Source organism: Geotrypetes seraphini, chromosome 3 (assembly GCF_902459505.1).
Source record: "Geotrypetes seraphini chromosome 3, aGeoSer1.1, whole genome shotgun sequence".
Lineage (NCBI taxonomy): Eukaryota > Metazoa > Chordata > Amphibia > Gymnophiona > Dermophiidae > Geotrypetes > Geotrypetes seraphini.
In genome coordinates this window covers 283,714,259-283,740,459 of record NC_047086.1, presented here as the reverse complement: position 1 = coordinate 283,740,459, position 26,201 = coordinate 283,714,259, and the positions used below count along the sequence as shown (strand labels likewise).

Here is a 26,201-nt window from a genome sequence, read left to right as displayed (position 1 = left end):
GAGATAAAACTGGAAAAATTCTAACATTTGAGCCTAAAAACTGGTCATTCATATGACGGAAATATAAGTTTATTATTAAGTTTTATTAGGATTTTATATACCGCCTATCAAGGCGGTATGTAAGCGGTTTTACAATCAGGTACTCAATATAGACGAAGAACAAATTCCCTGTCACTTTCCAAAGCAAGAGTCACAAGCATGGTAGTTCTATCAGTAACTACTTTTAAAGAAGTTTCCAAAAATGAAAATAAGTTCATATCCGCCTATCTGTCTAAAGGCAATTCAGCTGGAGTAGATTCATGTTCAGGATTCCCAATATTAAAGTAATAAGCTCTCACAATAGGGGGCAAGTTTTCCAACGGTATGGCCAAAGTCTCTTGAAAATATTTCCTAACCATCTCCACTGGTGAGATGATAGGACATTTAGGAAAGTTTAAAAGTTTTAAATTGTTCTCTCTCAATTGATTTTCAAAATTTTCATGAGATATATGATCTTTCTTTAACCATTTCTAATTCAACCGCTTTCATTTCATTAATCTTAACTTCTTGCGTCTCTACTTTTTCCTTCAAATTAGATAGTAATACCCCCTGTTACTCCACCTTAGAATGGACAGTCCCATAATCGGTTTTAATAACTGAAAGAGTCAATTTTAGATTGGAGTCCATAACCGATATGGCTTGCCAGAGCGCTTCTAAATCAACCTTCTCTGGCTTTTTCAACTCCCCAAAATTGATGATATTCTCACCTGAAGCAGTTCCTAGGCCTTCTTTAACTGTGCTAGTAGAACCAGCTGTCTCTTTTGGAAATTCGCTATCCAGCCCAGGCTCTGCAGGATCTGGACCATATGAGCCACCACTTGTTCTTCTTCCAGGAACTTTGAAGTTCTAATCTTCCAGTCGTCTAGGTATGGATGAACCTGTAAGCCAGCCTTGCCTAGATAGGCAGCTACCACCACCATCGCCTTGGTAAACCAAATTCTTACTTCTAGAACAGGGGTGTCCAACCTGCGGCCCCATGAAGTATTTTTGCAGCCCCGGTCGAGGGCGATGCAGTGTTTACCATCTTGCCTGGTCCCTCCTCTGTCTTGCTGCAGCGTTTGTGCATTTGTGTGGATTTTTTGGCCAATGCGGCCCAGGGAAGCCAAAAGGTTGAATACCCCTGTTCTAGAAAGAAACAAAACTCCAACCATAACAAACCTAGAAATAAACTCCATCATATATCCCTTACAACCCAACCTAAAACTGCTGGGAATAATGATAGACAAAGGCTGCACCATGCAACTTCAAATCAATAAAACAGTTCAGAAGGCATTCGCAACCATGCGCAACTTAAGACAAATCCAAAAATACTTCAACAAAGAACAATTCAAATTCATAGTACAAGCCCTAATCTGAGGAGAGGGAGAGAGTGGGAGATAGAGAGACAAAAGGACCTTGAGGAGGGGTAGGAAAGCAGACTTGAACTAAAAGGGAGGGGGAAGACAGGGTAGATGCTGGACTAGAGGGAAAACACCCTGAACTGAGGAGAGAGAGATGCCAGGCCCTGGGGAGGGAGAAGACAGAGCATGAGAGAGACAGAAAGACCTGGATCAAAGATAGGAGGACTCAAAATATTAGAAGGAAGATAGAAAGAAGGGGAAACCTGAAATAAAATGGAGGCAAAAGAGAGGGGGGCAGATGTTGGACTTGGGGGTATATAGAGGGAAGAGAGAGAGAGAGACTGCAGAGAGGTGGAAAGATTCTGGACCAGGGAGGGAGGAAGGAATGAGAGAGAGAGGCAGAGAAAGACCTGGAAGAAAGGAGAACAAATGCTGAACATTGGGGGTGGGTGGGGGTGTAAGCAGAAGAGAGACAGAGAGCGAGAGAGAGAGGCCTGGACCAAAGGGGAAAGACAGGAGGCAGATGCTGGACTATGGGAAGTGCAGATATAAGAGAGAGAGGGAGAGACCCTGAGGAAGAACAGAGAGATGCAAGATCATATCAAAGGAGGGAGAGAGAGGGAGACATGTTGCCAATAGGGGTGGAGGAGAGAGGAAGAAATGTTGGACTCCTGGAAGGACAGAGAGAGCTGTTGGTTGGGGAATGGAATGAGGTCTGGAGGAAAGGAAGCATGCAGGAGGCAGAAAGAAAGAAATATTGGATGCACAGTCAGAAGGAAGTGCAACCAGAGACTCATGAAATCACCAGAAAAATGATTTTATTTTTCAATTTAGTGATCAAAATGTGTCAATTTTGAGAATTTATATCTGCTGTCTATATTTATGCTCTATTTTTGTATAGTTGTTACTGAGGTGACATTGCATATTTTAAAGTAATCTGCCTTGACCTCTTTGAAAAAACCACAAATATAAATGATAATTAACATTTTCTCCGCATACAGTGTGCTTTGTGTTTTAATTTTTTATTGTTGGTAGATCATTCTGACTTGGTCATTTTAAAAGTAGCTCGCAAGCCAAAAAAGTGTGGGCACCCCTGATATAGATGCTTTTGGGTGAGGCTGCCTTCTGTTCAGGTTGTAATTACATGCACTGTGGAGGTAACAATTATACTGCCAAACAAAAATAATTTTCTAGGGAAGAATCTTAATAATGATGGGTGTGTGTATATGTGTAGATTAAGGGGTGGGTGAGAGGATATGGGTGTATGTGCGGGTGCGTATAAGGGACTGTAAGACCTTGCTCCTATCTCCCTGCCCCTATCCTTTGCATTCTGATCCCCTTCCCCTATCCCTTCTGCTAAATTTCTTCTCTATTCCCACTTCTTTTCCCTCCCTTCCCCTCCCCCTCCATTCAATCATGTCCCCTCCTTTTACTTTTTCCTCTCTTTCAATCCTTCCCTACACCCATTTCTAAACTTCTTTTTTTTCCTGGATTGCCTCGTTCATTGTAGCAGTTTCTCTCTTGGTGGCAGCTATAAGAACCTGGCAGTGGCCCAACACCCACTAGCAGATGCTACTGCTCTATGATGCTGCTGGGTAGCTTTTTGAGATTTCTTGTGCCAATGGGAGTTGAATTCTCATTGCCCCATACTGCAGTGGCTCTTCCAATCATTATGGGAAAGCACAAGTTTGTAACATACTATAAACAATGGCAAATAAAGACCCGGCAGTACTACAAAAAAAGACAAGGGAGGCATCCTATCAGCCAATGAAACAGTTTTTATTTAAACAGATGGTCTTGACAAGGATCCAAGTTTTGGCATGTGAGCAACGCCTTCCTCAGGGGACACTAACAAACATATAGAGCATAAGCAACAAGAAAAATAAAAACCATAAAGGTATAATATATATTGATGTAACATACATTTAAAATAATAAGCATTAGAGAATGACACGGGGAAAAAAATCTGTCCCCGTCACCACCCTGTCCCCGGCTCACCGTCCCCTTCACCGCTCCGTCACCGTCACTGCCATCCCATTCACCGCCCCGTCACCGTCCCTGCGGACCCATATAAGCCTCAGTACTGCGAAACACCATGAAGACAGAAGAGAGTCCTGCCACTACTACTACTGCCCTGAGAATCTGTTTCAGTGCCTCTGCCCTGTAGCAAAAACAGAACATAAAATAAATCAATTGACTTGTCCTCCCTTGCAATGACGTGTCCCCCATGTTCACCTATAGCTCGAATCAGGTCAATTGTGCACACTAAAAATGCCCACCTGAGCACATAATCATGCAGATGCTACAGTACAATGAGCAACAGGAGGATCTGGAACGTGAGCGCAGGCAGGCAGTGATACAAAAACAGCAGACACCTGACCGATTGCAGCGTTCTGCCATCTCCCTCCCTCCACCTCACCTTAGATGTAGAGTATGCCGGCTTTCTTTTTCGCCCAGCCACACGCGCGGCTGCTTATTTGTTCAATATTCTCTTCCGACGCAACCGGAAACAGGAAGTTGCAGGAGAGGAGAAGATTGATCAACTCGAGCAGCCGCGCGTGCGCAGCTTTTTGAACGTGTGTGGCTGGGCGAAAAAGAAAGCCGTCATACTCTACATCAGTGTTTTTCAACCTTTTTACACCCATGGACCGGCAGAAATAAAATAATTATTTTGTGGACCGGCAAACTACTAAGACTAAAATTTAAAAAACCCGTTTCCGCCCCATCTCCGCGAGCTCGGTCACCTCAGTAACTATAGAAAAATAGACAAATATAGTGCAAAATATAGACAGCAGATATAAATTCTCAAAACTGATACGTTTTGATCACTAAATTGAAAATAAAATCATTTTTCCTACCTTTGCTGTCTGGTGATTTCATGAGTCTCTGGTTGCGTTTTCTTCTGTCTGTGTATCCTTTCTTTCATTTCTTTCTTTCTGCATTCAGGCCCAAGAATTGTCCCTTTCTATTCCCTCCCTCTTTCCTTCCTATGTCCTTAGTGCCCCTTCCTGTCTTTAGTGCCCCTAGTGCTTCCTTCCCATGTCTTTAGTGCCCCCAGTGCCTCCTTCCCAAGTCCTCAGTGCCCCTTCCCATGTCTTTAGTGTCCTCAGTGCCTCCTTCCCATGTCTTTAGTGCCCCTAGCGCCTCCTTCCTGTCCCTAACACTACCTTCCACACTTTGTCCCACCCCACCCCCGAAGCCTGCCTGCCTGTCTACCTCTCTCCCTCCCTCCCTAGCCATAGCCAGCCTGCTGCCTCCCTGCCAATCAAAAAGAAAAATAAAAAAAAGCCTCCCTCCTTCCTTTCCCCTGCTCTTACCGCCATGCTACAGTTGCTAAAGCCGACCGGAAGTCTTTCCGACGTCAATTCTGAAGTCGGAGAGGATGTTCTGGGCCAGCCAGGCAGCGATTGGCTGGCCCAGAACGTCCTCTCCGACGTCAGAATTGACGTCGGAAAGACTTCCTGTCGGCTTTAGCAACTGCAGCAGGGTGGTAAGAGCAGGGGAAAAGGAGGGAGGCTTTTTTTTTTTTTGCGCCTGTCCCTTAATCTTGCCGGCCCTGTGCGGACCGGCAGAAATTTCCTGCGGACCGGTAATTGAAGAACAGTGCTCTACATCTAAGGTGAGGTGGAGGGAGGGAGATGGCGGAACGCTGCGATCGGGCGGGAACCGCGCGATCCCCGATTGCCTCACTGCGGAGACAAGTCCATTCACCGCTCCACAGGGCGGTGGATGGCCTTGTCCCCGTCCCCGCAGAGGCCACTATTTTTTCTTCCCCTTTTCGGCGGGATACCCACGGCTACTCTCGGCTAGCCGCGGGTAACAACCACCGTGTCATTCTCTAATAAGCATCTAAAACAAGCAATGAAAAAACATAAGCATGAATAATTAATTTTATTTATTTGATTTTCTATACCGCTCTGAGTTCAGAACGGTTTAAATGATACATTTGAAAGAAAAACAAAATATGTAAACCGTACAATCTAAAAACATATCTGTATTAAATAAAAATAGCAAGATGTATAAACACTTAAAACCAATATGAAAATGCAGTTTGAACACTAAAGACATAAAAGTAGCAAACATGTAGTCTAAAAGGTGTATGGAATTGTGTGTGAATAACATGAGGAAACCATGGCAGAAAAACAGGGCGAAGCTGACCAAACTAGGTAGGTAAACACATGAGTGAATTAAACATCACAAATTGTACTGCTTAAGTGGTGTATAACACGATAATGAACATCATGGAACTGAAGTAATAAACCAGGAGAGAAAGAAGGTATTTAGAGCACCAGTACAAAAAAGGTTTAGTGAGCAGTAGAGTATGAGAAAAACTAAGGTTTGAAAGAAGGACAGGAGGAAGGTTACTAGTGCAAAGAGTTGGGAAGCAAAGGGAGTACCCGACACTGAACTCTCTGTAGCGCACTGTGATAAAAAAAAGATTAGAGCATGAATGCGGAGAGAAGGAAGTGCACAAAAATGTCAGCAGGTCAAAAGTGAGAAAGGAAGAACCAGCGAAATGTTGAAGAATGGTCTCCAAAGTTACCAGGAAAGTGAAAGGCGATGCATTTAAAAGTGAAAAGTGGGGAAGTGGATGTGGCAATGTACATTCTTAAGTCGGCACGCTGAACGTCCCAAGCCTGACAGGAAAAGCTGAATTACCCCACCCCAACAAGCACTACCACTTGAGCAAAAGCTGCAAGAAAGCAAATGCAATCCCTCAATTCATTTCCCTGATTAAATCTGGCTCAATATAATTCTTTTTATCATTGTCTGCTTCATTTTTGTTTTATTTCTTAGGTATCCTTTTCCTCTGTTTCAGCTTTTTCGTACCTTTATCTGGACATTTTAATACATTCTTTTTTTTCTGCTTTTTGATTCTCTCCTTTCTTTATCTGTCTCCATTTTCTGCCTTTTAGCCTTTCCTCATGCCTCCTACTTTGGCCTAGATTCACTAAACCTCCAAACCGTGTGCAATCCGTTTCCATTTGCATGCCGGCCGGCCGACCAAGTCAATAATGGCCTGCATGCAAATGGGGAAAATCTTTAACACGCCCCCCTACCCACGGCCACAGCGATCCCCGCTAATGCGCACACCCCGACAGTAGTGACAGGAGAAGAAGCCTCCTGTCACTGCTGTCAGGGTTCAGCCCAGCCCAGATCTCTCTTGCCTGCTCCCGGACTCTCCTGCTCTCTGCTGCCGTTCCCTGCAGTGCAAGCCCTTGGTTTTAAAGCAGGCCTGCACTGCGGGGAATGGCAGCAGAGAGCAGGAAAGTCCGGCAAGCAGGCAAGAGAGATTGGCCAATCAGGGACTTCCCTAGACTCCTCCCTAAGGAAGGCCCTGATTGGCTGATGTGCCCCAGGCCCCTTTAAAGGGAGGAGCCCGAGGCGCCTCAGCCAATCAGTGCCTTAGGCCTCTCCCCGTGCATTAGATGATGTGCCGGGGCAGGGCCTAAGGCCGCTATTGGGCAGCGGGTGGCAGCAGAGTAGGAGCAGGAGGACTTTCCTCCTGCTCCCGAAGATTTTGGAGCGGCGTAGGAGCAGGAGGAGGGTCCGGGCACCCCTCCTGCTCCCAACTATTTTAAAGGTACCGGGGTGGGTGGGTGGGGTGGGAGGCCTAGGAGCAGGAGGGATTGAGCACCCCTCCTGCTCACAACTTTTTACTGCCGGGGGTGGGCCGTGCCGGTCAGCAGGGGGGGGGGGGGGGCGAGGGCCATGCAGCATTTTTTGTTTTAAACACTGATGGCAGGAAGGAATTGGCATCCCTCCTGCTTTTTTCTCTGGGGGGGGGCGAGGGCCATGCCGTGCCGGTCGCAGGGAGGTAGGTAGGGCGAGGACCGTGCCAGTCAGGAGTGGAGGCGGCCGTGCTTGGGGGGGGCACATTTTAGTGAGGGGGGTACATGTTTTTTTGACAGGCTTGCTTGTCTTTTTTATTCATGGGGCAGATATTTAGTGTGTGTAATACACGCAAAATATCTGTGCCATGGAAAAAAATGAATAAAAAAAAAAAGACAGGCAGGCCTGTCAAAAAGCCTGCAGACCTGTCGGTAACTCAGTTACCGACAGGTCTACAGCAGTCGGGTTTGCCAATAGTAAAACCCGACTCAAAATAGCCAAGCAATTTGCATGGGATTTTACTAATTTGCATGGGACGATCGGGATCGGATCGCTACAGGTGTTAGTGAATAGTGCAGGAGGGACTCTGGTCGTAAAGGCCTCACAAACTGATCGGTTTGCTTAGTGAATGTAGCCCTTTCTTCTCTCTTTTGTCCTTCATTCCTTATCTGCTTCCTCCTACATTTTTTCCTGGATTCCTCTCCCCACACACCATCAGGATCATCCCCAAATCCACTCTCTCTTTGACTATTTCCCTTATACATCCTTTCTCTTTGCCCTCTATTTAATAACAAGTCCTCGCTTCCTCTCCCTCTATTGCCAGACCTTTTTCTTATACTCTCTCTCTCTGGCCAGAGTGAACTCTCCCTCAGTGTTCAGTTATTTCTCTCTACTCTGTCCTCTGGTTCTCTTTTCCTCTCTTCTTTTCCATGCACTTCTTTCCTCCAATACTGGATCCTCTCTACTTCATCTCTCTCTCTTTTATCTCGGGTTCAAACTTCCCTCTCATCAATCCCTGTAAACCTCCTCTCACATCTCCACCACCTTTAAAAGGCTGACCTGCATTCTCTCCTAACCCTTCCGATACTGTACTTAGAAAGTTTTGTCCACATTCCAGAATACTCTCTCCACACCTCTTCCCTTTTGTCAAGAAAACTCTCCTCCAACTCCCTGACCCCTATAATGCTCCCTTCACATTTTCTTTTCCATATCCTTTTTCCAATTCCCATGAAGTTCTTCCCATATTCTATCTCCTTGACTTCTATTAAACTCTCTACATATTTCCTCCTCCTTTCTGAATATTCATCATACTACTATTTTCTCATTTATTTCTTCCCTCCGACGTCCATAATGCTTCTCCCACATCCACAGACCCTGAAAAGTTCTCAGTGCATTTCTCCTTTTCAAGTAGAGCTCCTTCTGCTTCTCTTTCCCCACCGGCAGCAGAAGTGGCCCTTAGCATAGCCTGTGTCACAGTATGACCCATACCAATCTTCATAAATATTGTGGTTCAAACCGTGAGACTAGCCCTGCACCACACAGAAAGCTGATACTGTGCTACTCCTGATGGCTGTGTGAGGGACAGAAAGGATTAGGTAGGTAAAGTTCCATGTTGCCATATCTGTGGACCTGGGGGAGGGGCAGGGGAGAACAAATGTGAGAGAGGCTGAGCAACATTTTGCCAGGTTAACTGTGTGCTGTCGCTCACCTCCCCCAAAGGTTGTGCCAAGTGACACAACCTAGGGCACTCTTTGTCTCAATAATTTACACTATACTTTCATACAAATAAAACAAAAATAAGTCAAGTTTATTACTGTACCTCTGATTGCTTGAGAGTTGGATATTAAAACAAACAGTTTTATGAGTCTAAGGCAGAAATATGTATAGTCATGTTCCCAAATGACAGCTGGAATCAAGAGAAGTTTTCCATAACTTGACAACAGAAGTGCTTTCAGGAGTAAATAGAAGTCTGACTTTGTTTTCAGGTTCTCAAGTCTCATTAGCCTCAAGGCAATAAAAATGCCCACAAAGAATACTGTCTTTTCTGTGAAAAGAAAACAATGTAGGATGCCACAAAATAAGTCCCTCTGTTACTATTAATTAAGAAACAAGAGACAAGAAGCCATAAATGCAATCTGGCCGTAGGCTACTGAATGTGTGCAATTTAATGGCAGATGCTTTGTTTCAGTGCTGTCTTCATTCTGCACATGCATCACCTCAGAGTTTTAATAAGCCTGTTCCCGCATTGCAGGTTCTAGTGCTACAGTAAATCAGTTTAGCTTAGACTTCAGTCTTTAATGCTTATTCGTGTCTGCTACACAGAAACTGATATTTGTCGTCAACTTAAAAAGCAGTACTATCCCAATCCATTCTTCCTGGGCTCTTTCAGAACCCAGCTGCAAGATTACTTACAACTACAAATCAATATGATCACATCCCTCCTGTTCTCCAGGCTGTAATGGCTTCTAATATTTTTCTGAGTACAATTCAAATCCTAATTTTAATTTTAAACTCTTATTGCAGTCATACGTGAACACATACAAACAAAACAAAATCAATGCTTTTCCAATACATTCATTCTTCATTCCATGGTGTCAAATCCTAATTTTTATTCACAAGATACAAGATAGCACTCCTATCTATTCCTTCTTCCTCAATCAACATCCCACTGATCATGCTCCCATTACACTAGTCAGGTGACTTTTCCCCCAACACATGCTCACCATCTGAGTAAGAGACAGACAGCTTTTACTTCCTAAGGCCCACTGAAATGGAATACACTCCAGAAACAACTAAGGGACTAACCTAATTTTTCCCAGGGATTTTGTGATCTGTTGAGAGCCTGGGACCTGGAGCATACTACTGTTACAGTATCTCTCTTTTTTTGATTGTACTGTAATTTATTTTACAATTTATATTTTCAAATATTGTACTTGCTGTGAACCTCACCTGCGTCAAATGGCAGTATATCCAAACTTAAATTAATAAGATTAGGAATTTAAGCAATGCAGTAATTTATATACTGTACTACAAACAAATAATAGTTTATATGATAAAATTATACATTTTGTGTTATTCTACAGATAATTCGTTTGAAATCTATCTGTAAGAGGTATTTTCTGTATATAGTAGGATTGACAAGGTACACAAGTGACAAGGCATCACAAGTGAGTGATGTCATCCCCGATGCCATGATGAATCAGAGCTCATATTTTGGTGCATGCATGGCGTATGGTCCTTTCTGAACATAGCAGCAGCTTCCTGAGCTCCTCAGTTAATTCCCCATCTCAACACAGATAACTCTCAGAAAGGATGGTTATTTTGCTGACTACACAAAACATCTATTACAGGAGAGTTAGAATTCTGCTTATCAATGGAAAAGAGCAATGAGTCAGACACACAAATGGGCAACTCCCAAACCTAGGGTTGCTTAGCAAAATACTGTCTTAGTCCTTAGAGAGTCCACACAGTCAGGTACGAGAATGATTAGGTTACAAGGTTGGCCAGCACTGCTTGACCAAGGCAGTAGTGTGAAGTGAACTGGATTAAAAGCTGGTTAAATGGAAGGACGTAAAGGGTTGTAGTAAATGGAGTTTGCTTGAAAGAAAAGGATGTTGTTAGTGGAGTGCTGTAGAGATCTGTCCTTGGGCCTTCTCTTTTTAACATCCTTGTGAGCGATATTGCAGAAGGACTGTCTAGCAAAGTTTGCTTTTTGCACATCATACCAAACTCTGTAAATACAGAGTGTGAATAACATGAGGTGGGATCTAGCGAAGCTTGAAAAAAATGGTCCAGTAACTGGCAACTAAGATTTAATACTAAAAAAATGCAAGGTTATGGACTTTGGCTGCAAAAATTCAGGAGAATAGTATAGTATAGGAGGTAAAAAAACTTCTGTCTATGAACGAAGAGTGGGACTTAGGAGTGACTGGGTCTGATTATCTCTGGGTGGCAAAACAGATAGAAAAATCCAGAAAGATGCTTGGATGCATAAGGAGAGGAATGGCCAGTAGGATAAGGGAGTCGATAGTGCTGTTGTATAAGTCTCTGGTGAGGCCCCATTTGGAATATTATGTGTAATTTTGGAGACCATACCTTCAAAAAGATATAAATAGGATGAAGTCAGTCCAGAGGGCTGCTACAAAATTGGTTAATGGTCTTTGTCATAAATCCTATAGGGACAGACAGAGACCTTAATATGTATACTCCAGAAGAAAGACGGGAGAAAGGGAATATGACAGAGATATGAAATAGCTCTGTGGTGTTAATGTACAGGAGATGAGTCTTTTTCAAATGAAGGAAAAGTCCAGAAGGAGAGGGCATAGGATGAAGTTGAGAGGTGAAAGGCTCAAGGGTAAGCTAAGGAAATATTTCCTTACAGAAAGCAGGGTAGATGCATGGAATAGTCTCCTGTAGAGGTGATGGAGACAAAGTGTCTGAATTCAAGAAAGTGTGGGACAGGCACGTGGAATCTCTTAGGGAGAGGAGATAGTAGATGCTGCGGTTGAGCAGACTGGATGTGCCAAATTGGCCTATATCTGCCATCATGCTTCTATGTATGAAGGGAGGACTGTGTAGCTGCCTTGCAAATTGTACAAAATGAAATAGATTTGGCTACTTCAAGAGATTTGACCTTACAGCCGAGATGAATATACAAGTCTTCAAAACAAAATATTGTATGCAAGAGGCCAGCCAGTTTTCTAAGGTTGTTTTTGCAACTTACCTTCCATTTTCCTGAATTGTTGAGCTGACTTCCTGAATGAAAATTGAAACAATTCTGTTTCAGGAGCAGACAAGAACAATATAGAAGTATGAAGGGTCTCTTGTCTAGGTAAGATGAGGCTTTGGACAAAAAGTAGGAAGTACCACTTCTTCATTCAGAAGAAAAAGCATTACAACCTTCGCTAAGAACTTGTCCAAAGGATGGGCTTTGTGGTGATGGAATTGGGTATAAGATTCGTACATTACCAGTACCTGAATCTCACTAACTCTCCTAGCTGAAGTGATAACTAAGAGGAAGAATACTTCCAAATTATGAACTTGGGAGATATTGTTTCTAGACGCTCAAAAGAAGACAATGAATAAAGCAAGAATTAGATTTAGGCTCCAAGGTACATGGAGCTTCTGCAATGGAGATTTTGCATGAAATTTAACTTTAATGAAGCATGTAACCAGAAGCAATTCTAAAACTGGAAGATTATCTATGACAAAATTAATTTTGATAGACAAGGAATGAAGTCCAAGAAGTTACTCTAGAATCATTATAGGAGGACAATGACACACGACAGTCATAGTCATTGGTAGAGAATTAGATTGCAAACCTTCTCGGCTTGAAAGCATATGTTCTTCTAGTGAAGGCTTCTAATCAGTTCTCAAGATATCTTGGATGGGCTGAAGAATGTCAAGAGTAGGCACCAGAGATTGCTCAATTTCCATACCATGAAGGCTAGCGAAGAAGTCTGGATGAAGAAGTTAGCAGTCCTGTTGAGTGATAACCGCTGGAAACTGAAGCAACTTGCAAGGAGGGAAAACTGCAAGGTTGTGAAAGAGAGAGAGCAAGTTCTATCAAAGTCAGTAGGGCACTTTGAAAACCATTGTGCAAAGGCTTTGCTGAAACTTGTGCAGTACCTCCTGGTATGAGTGAGATTAGATGGTAGGTGTAAAGAAATGACTAAGACCATAGAATTAACAGGGTAACTGCAGCAAACATAGGGGAGAAGGAAGAATGGAGCAGTAAAGAGGAAACTGCATTCTCTTTGCTGGTGCTCTCCAATATAGACTATCAGAATACCTACACTGAGGGACCATTCATGAGGTTAAAGTACTCTGGAGGGGGAGGAGTCAAGATGACAGCAGCGTGAAGCCAGTGATTTTTCCAGCAGTCCAGGTGCATTTTCTTACATAATTTTCAAGAATGCCTCACTCTAAACAGAAGGGCAGTGTCCATTCTGAGCCCGCTGCAATCCGGACCTCTACCCCTATTCAGCATTCTATACTGGACTTTGCCACAGCTTCTTTTAACCCCAATATACCTGGAGGTAGGCTCGGGCTTTCTCCAGCCGGAAGAGCGACTGGGGATTCCAAGAGGAGGTTTTCTCTCTCCCCTCTGGCGCCTGTTCCGCCTCCGCACCTTGCTCAACTTGCTGTCCGAGCGGAGGTTTCCTCTGTAGAAGTGAGCGCTGGGGAGACCCCGTATCAGGGGGTTGGATATGCGAGAATTGAGGGTGAGCAGGGAACTGTGTAAACCAGCCTTTCAGCTGGCTCTGAACCAATAAAGTTGGCGGCGATTACCCTCGAGAAGATTTGGGACTTTCGAGTGGTTAAACAATCAGGTGGCCAGATCCTCACAAGAATTAACAACACTTGTAAGTACCGTAGACGCTTTGGACAAATCCTTGGAAAAAACAAAAGGAGACTTTTCAACAGAGATAAAAGAAGTAAAGGATGATGTGGTAACTATTCAAGCTTTAACTAATAATTTGATAAAAGAACGAATGGTTTTGAGTAAAAAAATTGAACAAATGGAAAATTATAATCAAAGACTAAACGTGCGTCTGTTGAATTTTCCAAAGGCCTTGGGGGTTACACCTACTGATATGTGGAAGAGGTACTTAACTGAAATATTAAAATTTTCCCCAGAGCATATACCTCCACTTAACAGAATTTACTATTTACCTAACAAGAAAATTGTAGGAATTGCCCCAGGTACAGAGGAACCTTTACCAACAGACTCTCTCAATGTTACTGAATTATTAGAAACTACTGTTTCCGAATCTACAGAGAGGGCCACATTGTTTATATCTTTTGTGTTCGAACAAAACATGAATGCATTTATGTGATTGTATTTTAGAAATCCTCAATTATTGTTTCAAGGAAAGAAAGTATGGATGTTTCCCGACGTCATGAGAACAATGCAGGAATGAAAAAGACTATTCCTTGCTATGAGAGTAGAGACTTTAACCCTTGAAGTGACATTCTTATTAGCATATCCGTGCAAATGTTTGATTAAATATCAAGGTGTTAAATATGTCTACTGTACACTGTGCTTTTCTAGATGTGAAGGGTCTGGCTACTGGGAATGTTTAAAAGCAGGAAGAATGTGTGTGTGTGTGTGTGTAGGTGGGGGTTAAAGCTGTTAAGCCTTTCATAATTTTGTCATTTTCTTATGTTTTGTATCTCTTCAATTTATCTCCTCCCCCCCTTTTTGAATTAGTGGTCTAAGAAAGATTGACTATTTTCCTAGTAGATGTATATGCTAGTTGTTTCTAGTTTATTTCTTTTCTGTTTTGAACAAGAGGAATATACTTGTGAATTATGTTAAAATTTCAATCAATCAATCAATAAAGAGTACTCCGCTGAGCCTGTTGGCTCATTCTGCATGCCAGGTATGTAAGTAGCCTTGATGGAATTGGCCATTGTTTATTCTGACTATTTCCCAGCAGAGAGGACAAGTGAGTAAGCCCCCTTCTTTGTTTATGTAGAACACTGCTTCTCATTTGTCTTGAATCATTATAGAGGAACTGTGAAGATGATGAAAAAAATATCTGCAAGGCATAGAAGATTGTCCTGTGTTTCCTGGGGGCACAGACTGAATAGAGTACATCAGAGTTGTATGCATGGTACACAAGTACATGCACATATTTACACCATCTTTGGAGCATCTAAAAATGTATGCATCAGCATTTACAAACTATGGGGTTGGTTCTGGGTGCTTATTTTATAAAGAGCAGAGTACAATTTTGGGTTTCAAAAAGGGATTGGACGAGTTCCTGAAGGAAAAGGGGATTGAAGGGTATAATTAGAGGGGTACTATACAGGATAAGATGTCTTAGTAAAGGATCACTTACAGGTCATTGACCTGGGGGCCGCCGCAGAGCGGACTTCTGGGCACGATGGACCTTTGGTCTGACTTGGCAGCGGCGATGCTTATGTTCTTAGATGCTTTTTTTCTACTTCTCATATAGGCTTTCTGTTTAAAGATTAGGCCCTAACAGTACAATCATCTTCCTCCAAGACATCGATGTTTAACCATTATGCTTATTACTGAACTGATAATTTGTCATGTCAGTTTACATTGTTGTACAATCTTACCTAGAGAAGCTATGGTAAACATTCTGTAAAAATCCCATTCCTTGGCATATCTGATTATGTCTTCAGGATCAGTATTTTGTGTTGAGCCTTGCAGTTGCAACCACCTGATATAGGCTTCACAAAGTAAACAAAATATGCAGAGCTTTCCATGAATCTAAGAAATAAAGAATTGCTACAGTTAGTAGTGAAAGACAAAGAAAGGGCTTGGATGCTTTGGCTAAATATCCCCAGCTGTCTATACCCTAAATCCATCTCAAAGGACACCTTTAGTTTTGCTTCCTTCCTTTGGTTTTATTTGCAACAACATTTTTTTCCAAAAAATATGTCAAAGTGTCCTTGAAGCATGTTTAGATTTAAACATATGAAATTGAAGATACATTAGTAATTTATACACAAAAGACGCTGCAAATGGCACGCTGATGCTACATGTTGTTAGGTGCCATTAACTCATGTTCGAGTCCTAGCAACTTGTTTTTGTGGCAGAATACAGAAGTAGATTGTCGGGCCTTTCTTCGTGCAGTATAAATTCGATGTTGTTAGAACATAAACATAAGTATTGCTGCTGCTGGGTCAGACCAGTGGTCCATCGTGCCCATCAGTCCGCTCACGCGGTGGCCTTTAAGTCATAAATTATGTAATCTTTGTCCTGTCTCGATTATATTGTGGATGCACTTTATAACCCGTTCTGGGCTCCTTTGGGAGGACGGGCTAAATAATTGAGCAAATAAATAAATAAAGACCAGTGCCCTAACTGAGACTAGCCTTACCTGTGTACGTTCTGGTTCAGCAGGAACTTGGAGGGCGTTTTCCCCTATAACAGCTTCTGGAAGAGCGTTCCAGTTTTCTACCATTCTCTGGGTGAAGAACTTCCTTACGTTTGTACAGAATCTATCCCCTTTTAACTTTAGAGAGTGCCCTCTCGTTTTCTCTACCTTGAAGAGGGTGAACAACCTGTCTCTATCTACTAAGTCTATTCCCTTCATTATCTTGAATGTTTCGATCATGTCCCCTCTCAGTCTCCCTCTTTTCCAGGGAGAAGAGGCTCAGTTTCTCTAATTTCTCACTGTACAGCAACTCCTCCAGCCCCTTAACCATTTTAGTCACTCGTCTCTGGACCCTTCGAGTAGTACCGTGTCCTTCTTCATGTACGGCAACCAGTGCTGGATGCAGAATTCCAGGTGAGTGCTTACCATGGCCCGGTACAGCGGCACGATAACCTTCTCCGATCTGTTTGTGATCCCCTTCTTAATCATTCCTAGCGTTCTGTTCACCCTTTTCACCGCCGCCGTGCATTGCACGGACGGCTTCATTGACTTGTCAACCAGTACTCCCAAGTCTCTTTCCTGGGGGGGGTACTGCACCGGACATCCTGTATTCGTGTATAATATTTGTTACCGACATGCATCACCTTACACTTATCCACGTTGAACTTCATTTGCCATGTCACAGCCCAATTTCTCAAGCGTGTTTGTCACGTTGCAGGTCTTCGCAATCTTCCTGTGTCTTCACTACTCTGAATAACTTCGTATCGTCTCCAAATTTAATCACCTCACTCGTTGTACCAATTTCCAGATCGTTTCTAAATATGTTGAAGAGCATGGGTCTAAACACTGAACCCTGCGGCACTCCACTTGTGATGCTTTTCCAGTCCGAGTATTGTCCACTTACCCCCACTCTCTGTTTCCTATCTGCCAGCCAGTTTTTAATCCACATGAGTATTTCACTCTGGATTCCATGGCTCGCAATTTTTCAAAGTAGTCGTTCATGCGGAACCTTGTCGAATGCCTTCTGAAAATCCAAATATACAATGTCAACCGGTCACCCTTGTCTATCTGCCTGTTTACTCCCTCGAAGAAGTGCAGCAAGTTCGTCAAGCAAGATCTTCCTTTGCTGAAGCTGTGCTGGTGGTCCTCATCAGATTGTGTCCGTCAAGGTGATCAATAACGCGGTCTGTAGTTTCCCGGATCTCCCCTCGAACCTTTCTTGAAGATCAGCATAACATTCGCCACTTTCCAGTCTTCCGGAATCCTTCCCGATTTGATCGACAGATTGGCTATTAGTTGAAGCAGTTCAGCTATAGCCCCTTTCAGTTCCTTGATTACCCTTGGTGGATGCCATCCGGTCCCGGGGATTTATCATTTTTAAGTTTATCAATCTGCCTGCATACCTCTTCTAGACTGACCGACAACCCTGTCAGTTTCCCGTCTTCATTTCCTGCGTATAGCCTGTCGGCTTCCGGTATGTTGTGTATAGCCTCTTTGGTAAATACAGACGCAAAAAATGTGTTCAGTTTGTCGGCAATGGCTTTGTCCTCCTTTAGCACTCCCTTTATTCCATGGTCATCCAACAGCCCCACCACTTCCTTCACGGGTCGTTTCCCCTTAATATATTGAAAGAACAGTTTGAAGTTTTTTGCCTCCTCGGCTATTTTTTCTTCGCAGTCTATTTTGGCCCCTCTCACTGCCTTATGGCACCTGCTTTGATGTTGTTTGTGCTTTGTTTTTGACCTTTTCCATTCCTTAAACGAAGTCTTCTTGTCTCTGATTGCTTCCTTCACCGCTTCAGTAAGCCACGCCGGTTCCTTGTTCTTTTTCCTCTTGCATTCCTTGTTGATATGCAATATATATAGATTTGGCGCCTTGGTGACTGTGTCCTTACAAAGGGACCATACTTGCTCTAGTGTTTTTACAGTGCTTATTCTCTTCTTGCGTGCCCACCATGAATCTCATCCCTTCGTAATTCCCTTTTTGGAAATTCAGTGCCGTGGCCGTCGTTCTGGATCGATGTTTTTCCCCTGTGTCCAGGTTGAAATGAATCATATTGTGATCACTGCTTCCCAGTGTCCCTTCTAATTCTACACCTTGCGCTGGTCCTTGTAGTCCATTTATAATTAAGTCCAGAATTGCACTTCCTCTCATATTTTCCATGACAAGTTGTTCCAGGAAGCAATCGCCTACAGCATCCAGGAACTCAGGTCTCCCTAGGTTTCAAGGTTTCAAGGTTTATTAAATATTTGATGGATCGCTATATCGTTATACAAAGCGATGTACATTAAAATACAATCAGATAAGATAATAAAAACATACAGTTCATTAAAATAATAATAATAACATACAATAAAAACGATAGATTTTAGACAGGACCAACATCAATTGGGAGGAAAGGGAGGTTAAAGTTACATATCGTAAAAAAAGAAATACATTTAAGGAAAGAACATCAGGGAGGTATTAAAATACTTGAAACGAAAAATTAAAAAAATGGGAGAATTTGTATTTTATTATTTATGTATTAAAAATTTTTTTAAAAAGATAAGTTTTAAGAGATTTCTTAAAAGAAGGAACATCTTTTTCATTTTTTATATATTCGGGCAAAGAGTTCCACCATTGGGGGCCAACGACCGAAAACATTTCCAATCTACGGGTGCCTATAATTTTCAAAGAAGGAATTACTAATAGGTTTTGGGAAGATGATCTGAGAGAACGTGCAGAACAATAGGGGATTAGCATCTTAGAAATGCATTGTGGTTCTTTGAAGATCAAGTTTTTATAGATAAGTAGTAAAACTTTAAACTGTATGCGTTGGCAAATAGGAAGCCAGTGTGCATCTTTAAAGAGTGGGGTGACGTGATCGAATTTCTTGGCATCATAAATTAGTTTTATGGCCGTGTTTTGAACTATTTGCATTTGTCGTTTTTGCTTTTGGGTAACATTGAGCAACAAAGAGTTGCAATAATCCAGTTTTGATATATGCCTAGGTTCCAGTCTATCCCCGGATAATTGAAGTCACCCTTGATAACTGCGTTTTCTCCCTTGCAGTTGCGTTTAATCTTGTCCGTCATTTCTCTATTAATTTATTCAGACTGCCCTGGGGGGTCGATAATAGATGCCGATCTTCGATTCGGTTCCATTTGTTCCTGGAATTTTGACCCACAGAGACTCTACCTTATTTTTCCATTTCCAGCGTGTTCTCTCTGGTAGACACAATTCCCTCTTTGACATATAGGGCAATACCCCCACCTTTTTGACCCACTGTGTCTCTGCAGTAGCAATGTGTCCCAGACGTTTTCCTTGTTCCACCATGTTTCCGTGATGTTGATGGTGTCAAGGTTATCTTTTTGTGCCATAACGTCCAATTCCCCCATCTTATTCCTTAGGCTCCTTGCATTCGTGTACATATACTTGAGTTTGTGGTCCGTTACTTTCTTGCATTTCCTTCCCTCTTGTATCCCTTTCGATCCGTCAGGATTTCTGTCTTGCCTATTATCCAGTGAGTCTTCCCCACTATCTTCCTGCACGGTATCCTCTAGGCATACCGGTTACTGAACCATCAACTCTTGGTCGACTGTCAGCTTTCCCCTTCTTCCTAGTTTAAAAACTTCTCAATTTCTCTCTTGATGTTGCTTGCAAATAGCCTTGTTCCGTCTCCGCTGAGGTGGAATCCATCCTTCCTGAATAGCTTGCTCTTCCCCAAAACGTCATCCAGTTGTGCACAAAGTGGAATCCTTCTTCCTCACACCAGCACCTCATCCATGCGCTGACTGCTTGCAGCTCTGTCTGCCTCTTCTTGTTGGCCCTGGGTACTGGCAGGATCTCCGAGAACGCTACCCTTGGCGTTTTGGTCTTCAGCTTCCCTTCTAGCATCTGGAACTAGTCCTTCAGTCCTTTCCTGCTGTAGTTCCTGTTGCTCACGTTGTTTGTCCCATAGATCACCACCGTCGTATCTTCCTCTTCCATGCTGTCAATGATCCTATCGATGCGGTACTCTATATCTTCTACCTTGGCTCCCGGTAGGCAGGTCACCAGCCGATCCTGCTATGTGGCTGTCGACTTGTCTGATGATAGAGTCTCCCCACGACGAATGCTGTCCTCTCTATCTTCTCTTGCCTCTCTAGCCGCAGGTCCGTGTTCCTAGTGTATAACCATCTCTCCAGTTGTAGGTCCATGTCCTCTGTGCACTTCCATCTTCCCTCATCCTGGCGTTGGCTTTCACTGGACTTATCTTCCTTGTGGTTGTCCTCCAGGCGGTCCTCACTCACTGTAGGTGTTTCTTGTTCCTCACTCACTGTAGGTGTATCTTGGCAGCTCTACTATTGTTGGTGATTTTCCAAGGCCTCCCTGTATGTCTGTTTGATGAACTTCTCTAACTCCCTGACTTCTTCCTCAACGGTTTCCTCTGTCATGAAGTTTTCTGCCTCTCTATCCTCCTCTTCCACTGCTCGAAGTGCTTCTAGTTCCAGTATTCTGCCCTCCAGTATTCTGTTGTCGCATCAAATGCGATCTTCCATCTTCAACACTGCCCAACTGCTGCTGCCCAGATGGGTGGTACATCGTTAGTCTGACATCTTTGCTGAACCCTATCTGCCTAGGGTAGTCCTGCTGGTAATGGAACTACCAACGGCATAGATTTCAGTTTCACGGATGTGCGCAAGCCCAAGTGGCATAACAAGCCCATGAACCATGATTTCTAAGATGACATATATTTGAGTATATACACGATATCTTGAATTTAAGTCGATCCGAATATAAGTCGAGACCCCCATTTTTCCCCCCCAAAAGGAGGAAAAATGGTTGACTCAAATATAAGATGGGGGCTTAATATTTATGTGTCATGCCCTGCCAAGATCTGCACCCAGTGTCCTCTCCCTCACGCCCTCCGCTGCCAAGTTCTGCACCCAACCCCCTTCCTTCTCTGCCAGGCTATGCAGCCAGCCCCCCTCACTACTTGCCAGGCTCTGCACTGCACCCTGTCCCCCCTCCCTGCCAGCTCTGCACCCTGTCCCACCTCTTCTTCTACCTCTGGTGGTCTAGTGGTAGGCCAGTACAGGAGAGATCTCTGCTGTCTCCTGTCCAATACAAATAATTTATTTTACCCCTCTGAGTAGCTTTTGTGTTATTCATTGGCTCGGGGTGCACAGGTACGCAGGAGCGAGCTACTCGAGCTCCCGTGCGGCCCTACGCCGCTAGCTGAATGGCTAGTGGTGCGGGGCCACATGGCAGCTTGAGAAATTCGCTCCTGCGTGCCTGTGCACCATGAGCCCCAAGCCCGGAAGGAGGTGTGCAGCGTGGTCCTGCCTATAATCATAGAAACATAGAAATAGACGGCAGATAAGGGCCACGGCCCATCCAGTCTGCCCACCTCAAAGACCCTTCCCTACCTTTCTTTGTGAATAGATCCCACATGTCTGTCCCATTTGGCCTTAAAATCAGGCACGCTGCTGGCCTCAATAACCTGAAGTGGAAGACTATTCCAGCGATCAACCACCCTTTCAGTGAAAAAGAATTTCCTGGTGTCCCCATGCAGTTTTCCGCCCCTAATTTTCCACGGATGCCCCCTTGTTGCCGCTGGACCCTTGAAGCAGAAGATATCTTCTTCCATCTCGATGCGGCCCGTGAGATGTTTGAATGTCTCGATCATGTCACCCCTCTCTCTGCGCTCCTCGAGCAAGTATAGCTGTAATTTATCGAGCCTTTCTTCGTATGGGAGATCCTTGAGTCCCGAGACCATCCGGGTGGCCATTCTCTGGACCGATTCCAGTCTCAGCACATCCTTGCGATAATGTGGCCTCCAAAATTGCACACAGTATTCCAGGTGGGGCCTCACCATGGATCTATACAATGGCATAATGACTTCCGGCTTACGGCTGATGAACCCCTCCGTATGCAACCTATGATTTGTCTTGCCTTGGATGAAGCTTGCTCCACTTGATTGGCAGCTTTCATGTCCTCACTGACGATCACCCCTAAGTCTCGTTCTGCTATCGTTCTTGTTAGGATAACACAAAAGGTACGCGAGGGGAAGGGGCTAAAAAAAATTTGTATCGGCAGGGCCAGGAGAAGGGAGGGATCTCTCCTGTCCCAGCCTATCAGAGGCCTGCATCAAGTTGGGGGGGGGGGGGGGGTCGGGTGATGATCCAAATATAGGACGAGACCCCTATTTTTGTGCAATTTTTTTGGCCCAAAAATCTCATCTATATTTGAATATATACGGTATTTAATAATAGGAATGGTATGCTGAACCTTAGGGTACTCTATCCATTCTCGTAAGCATATTACAGAAAGATATCAATCACAGCTTTTGAAACATCCTCCTTCACCCAGGAATCCGATGCCCCTTCAGTTCGTTCCAAAGCACGTAAGAGCTCTAGAGTAAGGGTGTCCAACCTGTGGCCCCGTGAAGTATTTTGTGCGGCCCCGGTCGAAGGCGATGCAGTGTTTTCTTCTGCTGCCCCCGGGTGTTTACCATCTTGCCGGCTCCCTCTGTCTTGCTTCAGCGTTTGCGCATTTATGCGGCCCCAGAAACATTTTTTTCGGCCAATGTGGCCCAGGGAAGCCAAAAGGTTGGACACCCCTGCTCTAGAGTAAAAGACAGAAGGAGGGACATGGGGAACTCCCAGAAACCAAGGCTCTGTCTGCTCATATATTGTTATAACAGTCAATAATGAACATTACCACTGAACAGTAAAACAGCTTGAATATTAGTGGAGCTCAATTATCTCTTGAGATTCTATTTACAAATTGATTCCGAACACATAGTCCAACTGGCAGAGAAGTCTTAACTATGGAGAGGACTATGAAGCATAAAGAATCAGACACATTAGAAATTACTGGACAAAGGGGTTCAGCATACCATTCCTATTACCCTAGAAAAAGTGATTAGGTTCTTACCTTGATAATAAGTTTTCCAGTAGATAGGAATGGTATGCTGAACTTTAGAGATGTACCTAAGCAGTCCTGGGTAGGAGAGAAGCTTATTTTAAGTATTGAGGATCCAAAAGTGGAATCCTTGTGTGCTGCCACATCCACCCTATAGAATTTAGTGAAATTGTGTAGGGAAGACCACGTCACAGATCTATACATCTCCTCCGGAAGTATTGCCCTCGATTCTGCTCAAGAGGAGGCTACTCCTCTGGTAGAATGTGTTTTCAACAGCACTGGTGGTTGTTTGTTGCAGACAATGTAGGTGGAGGAGATCGCTGACCAAATCCATTGGGAAATGGTGGCCTTGGAGACTGGTGTGCCTCGGGTTGACTCTTTGGTTAGGACAAAGAGATGGTCTGATAGACGAAACTCATTAGTCACTTCAAGATAACATAAGAGAACTCTGTAGATGTCCAGCAGCTTTAAAGCCTTGTTTTTCTTCTTAGAACCCATAAGTTGAAAGGCTGGTAGCCTGACTTCCTGGTTGATGTGAAATGCTAAAAACAACCTTTGGCAAAAAAAGAAGGTACTGCATGTTAGGTCACTCCTGTTTCCATGATCCTCAGAAATGGTTCCCTGTACGACAAAGCTTACAATTCTGAGACTCTTCTGGCTGAGGTAATTACAGCTAGAAACTCCACTTTGATTGTAAGATCCATGAGAGAAGTTTGAGAATTTAAGGGGAAAAAAAAATAAATAAAAATTGGGAAAATCATAGATGGCCGCCGCTGGTGAAATTTTATTACTAAGAAAATCACATCAGAGCTGACCAAAACCTCAAAAAACTGGATTTTAGGGGAAGGGTACCAAGGCCCTAGCTGTAGAAACAGTTAGCTTTTGAAGACCCCCCTGATTTTTCACACAGGCTGTCACAGCCTTACTCACAGACCATATGTTGGGGAAATAGTGCTGCTGCTTGCTTTAGCGCCTCTCAGGTGTAGCTGTTCTAGGAAAGGCCCTCTGCTTCAAGTCACACAGCAACTTCACTGGAATTTTCAGACTGTCAGAAAGACCTCCAAGATCGACTCTCAACCACTCCCCCCCAGACCTCTCACAAAAAAGGGAGGGGGGGGGAGATGAAACATAATCGGCATTGTGAGCACCCTGAAGAAATGCTATTAGCGCCTGAACAGCCTCTGCTCTAGTCCCTGACCAAGTCAAAGGGGCAAGCAAACACCAGGGGAACAAACCATGGGCTCTACTAATCTTCAACAGGCTGGCTAAAACAGATTCCCGAAGAATACATCTGTCAGCTTCAATTGTAACTCTGCCTCAACTCCAACCAAAACAATTCCATCAGGTATGCCTGAACATGGTGCCTGTATATGATAGCACAATTTTTATAAAAAGTTTTTTTCTGTAAGCAAAACTGTTTTTGCATGTAAAAGAACATTCTTAAAATTCCCACCATACATGTACTCAAGCATTTTATAAGATACACTGCAACTGCTCCCCAAGTCTGTCCCCTCCTTTTAAGAACATCTTTGGGAAGATAGTATAAAAGTAGTAACTATCTTTTGATATACCTACTTTGAGTGTGTATAAATCTCATGCAATTTTATAAGAGCCCCCCAAAAATGTTGCCCATAGGTGGTAGCCTTGTCCTGCTTGTCCTCAGAGAAAATATACTTTACATGCAGAAAATGCTTTGTACAATTACACTTCTAAACTAACCTAAACCTTAAGTTTATATACTGCATCATCTCCACGGATGTGGAGCTCGGCATGGTTTACAAGAACTTAAAATATAGGAAGAGAAGGAAAAAAAAGGTTTACATTAACTTATATATAGAAGAGAAGAGTAAGGGGGGATAGAATTACATTTTAGTGAAAAGCCAGGTTTTCAGTTGCTTGCGGAATAATTGGAGGGAGCCCAGGTTCCGCAGCGGGGTAGTAAGGTCGTTCCAAAGACCTGTAATTTTGAAGAGAAGGGATTTTCCCAGTTTGCCTGCATAGCGAATACCGTGTAGAGAGGGGAAGGATAGTTCATACCTTTGGGCGGGTCTGGTAGAGTCAGGACTCGAGGAGTTATAAGATAGTGGGATTAAGGGAGGAAGGATGCCGTGAATGATCTTAAAAGCCAAGCAGGAGCATTTGAAATGGATTCTGGAAATCACTGGGAGCCAGTGAAGTTTGGCTAGGAGTGGGGAGACATGGTCAGACTTGCGTTTTGCAAAGATCAACTTGGATACAGTATTCTGGATTAGCTGGAGTCTTTGAAGACTTTTTTTTGATAGGCTTAAGTAGATGGCATTGCAGTAGTCTAATTTGGAGAGGATGATGGATTGGACAAGGACGGTGAAATGTTGTTGGCGAAAATAGGATTTTACTTTCCTCAGCATGTGGAGACTGAAAAAGCATGATCTAGCCAAGGAGTTGAGGTGGTCATTGAGGGAGAGAGAAGAATCGATAATGATGCCAAGGACCTTGCTTGAGAACTCAAGCTGCAGTGCAGCGCCTGAGGGTAGTGCGAAGAGGGTGGACAGGTGTTCTAATTTTGGGCCGAGCCAGAGTAATTTTGTTTTTGATTCATTCAATTTCATCTGTACTGAGAAGGACCAGGAATGGAGTCTCATTATGCAAGCTGTAATGTTCTCGTGGAGGAAAAGCGGGGAAGTGGGGTGGCGGGAATGTGGGGAAGCTGAAAGCTAAGAGGGCAAAGGCTGAGGGCAAAGCAGGAGCACAGGGAACGGGAAAACTGCCCGAAATCCAAGGGCAGGTGGCCCAGGTAAATGCAGAGGTGGAAGAAAAACGACAGGACCTACGGGACCTGCGGTGCTTATACGCAAATGCAAGAAGCCTCATGGCCAAGATGGGTGAACTAGAAGTCGTGGCCAAGGGGGAGGACCTGGATATAATTGGAATTGCAGAAACCTGGTGGACAGAGGAAAATCAATGGGATGTGGCGCTGCCGGGCTACAAGCTCTACAGGAGGGACAGGACTCACAAGAAGGGGGGAGGCATAGCACTATATATGAAGGACTCTATCCACTCGGTCGGGATGAATATGGCAACGAAGGCAGAGGGGCTGGAATCGCTATGGGTCAAATTACCGGGAAACAAGGGTGCGGGCATAAAACTGGGGCTGTACTATCGACCACCTGGTACGCCAGAAGGAGTCGGACACGACTTGGAAGCGGAACTGAGACAGGAATGCAGGAATGGAAGTGTAACAGTGATGGGGGACTTCAACTACCTGGGAATAGACTGGAGTACGGGTCACTCCAACTGCACTAGGGAAACAGGTTTGTAGAAGCTGTGAAGGACTGCTTCATGGAGCAACTAGTCAAAGAACCGACGCGAGGGGGTGCCACTCTTGACCTCATCCTAAACGGATTAGGGGGGCCTGCAAGAGGGGTAGAAGTGGGAGGACCACTAGGCAACAGTTATCACAACGCGATCAGATTCACATTAGAAAGGG

The 26,201-nt window shown here is 43.8% G+C and overlaps 1 protein-coding gene across 2 annotated transcripts in view; it reads right to left on the bottom strand.

Moving 5' to 3' along the window:
* The window catches only part of ARV1 (ARV1 homolog, fatty acid homeostasis modulator), a 39,405-nt gene that overhangs the window by 6,121 nt on the left and 7,083 nt on the right, over positions 1–26,201 (bottom strand). For both annotated transcript variants that reach the window (XM_033935674.1, XM_033935675.1), the window contains exons 3-4: positions 15,084–15,237; positions 8,812–9,036 (exon numbers count right to left, since the gene is read on the bottom strand). In XM_033935674.1, coding sequence (XP_033791565.1) covers positions 8,812–9,036; positions 15,084–15,237 — 379 coding nt within the window. The remainder of the gene's footprint in view (positions 1–8,811; positions 9,037–15,083; positions 15,238–26,201) is intronic.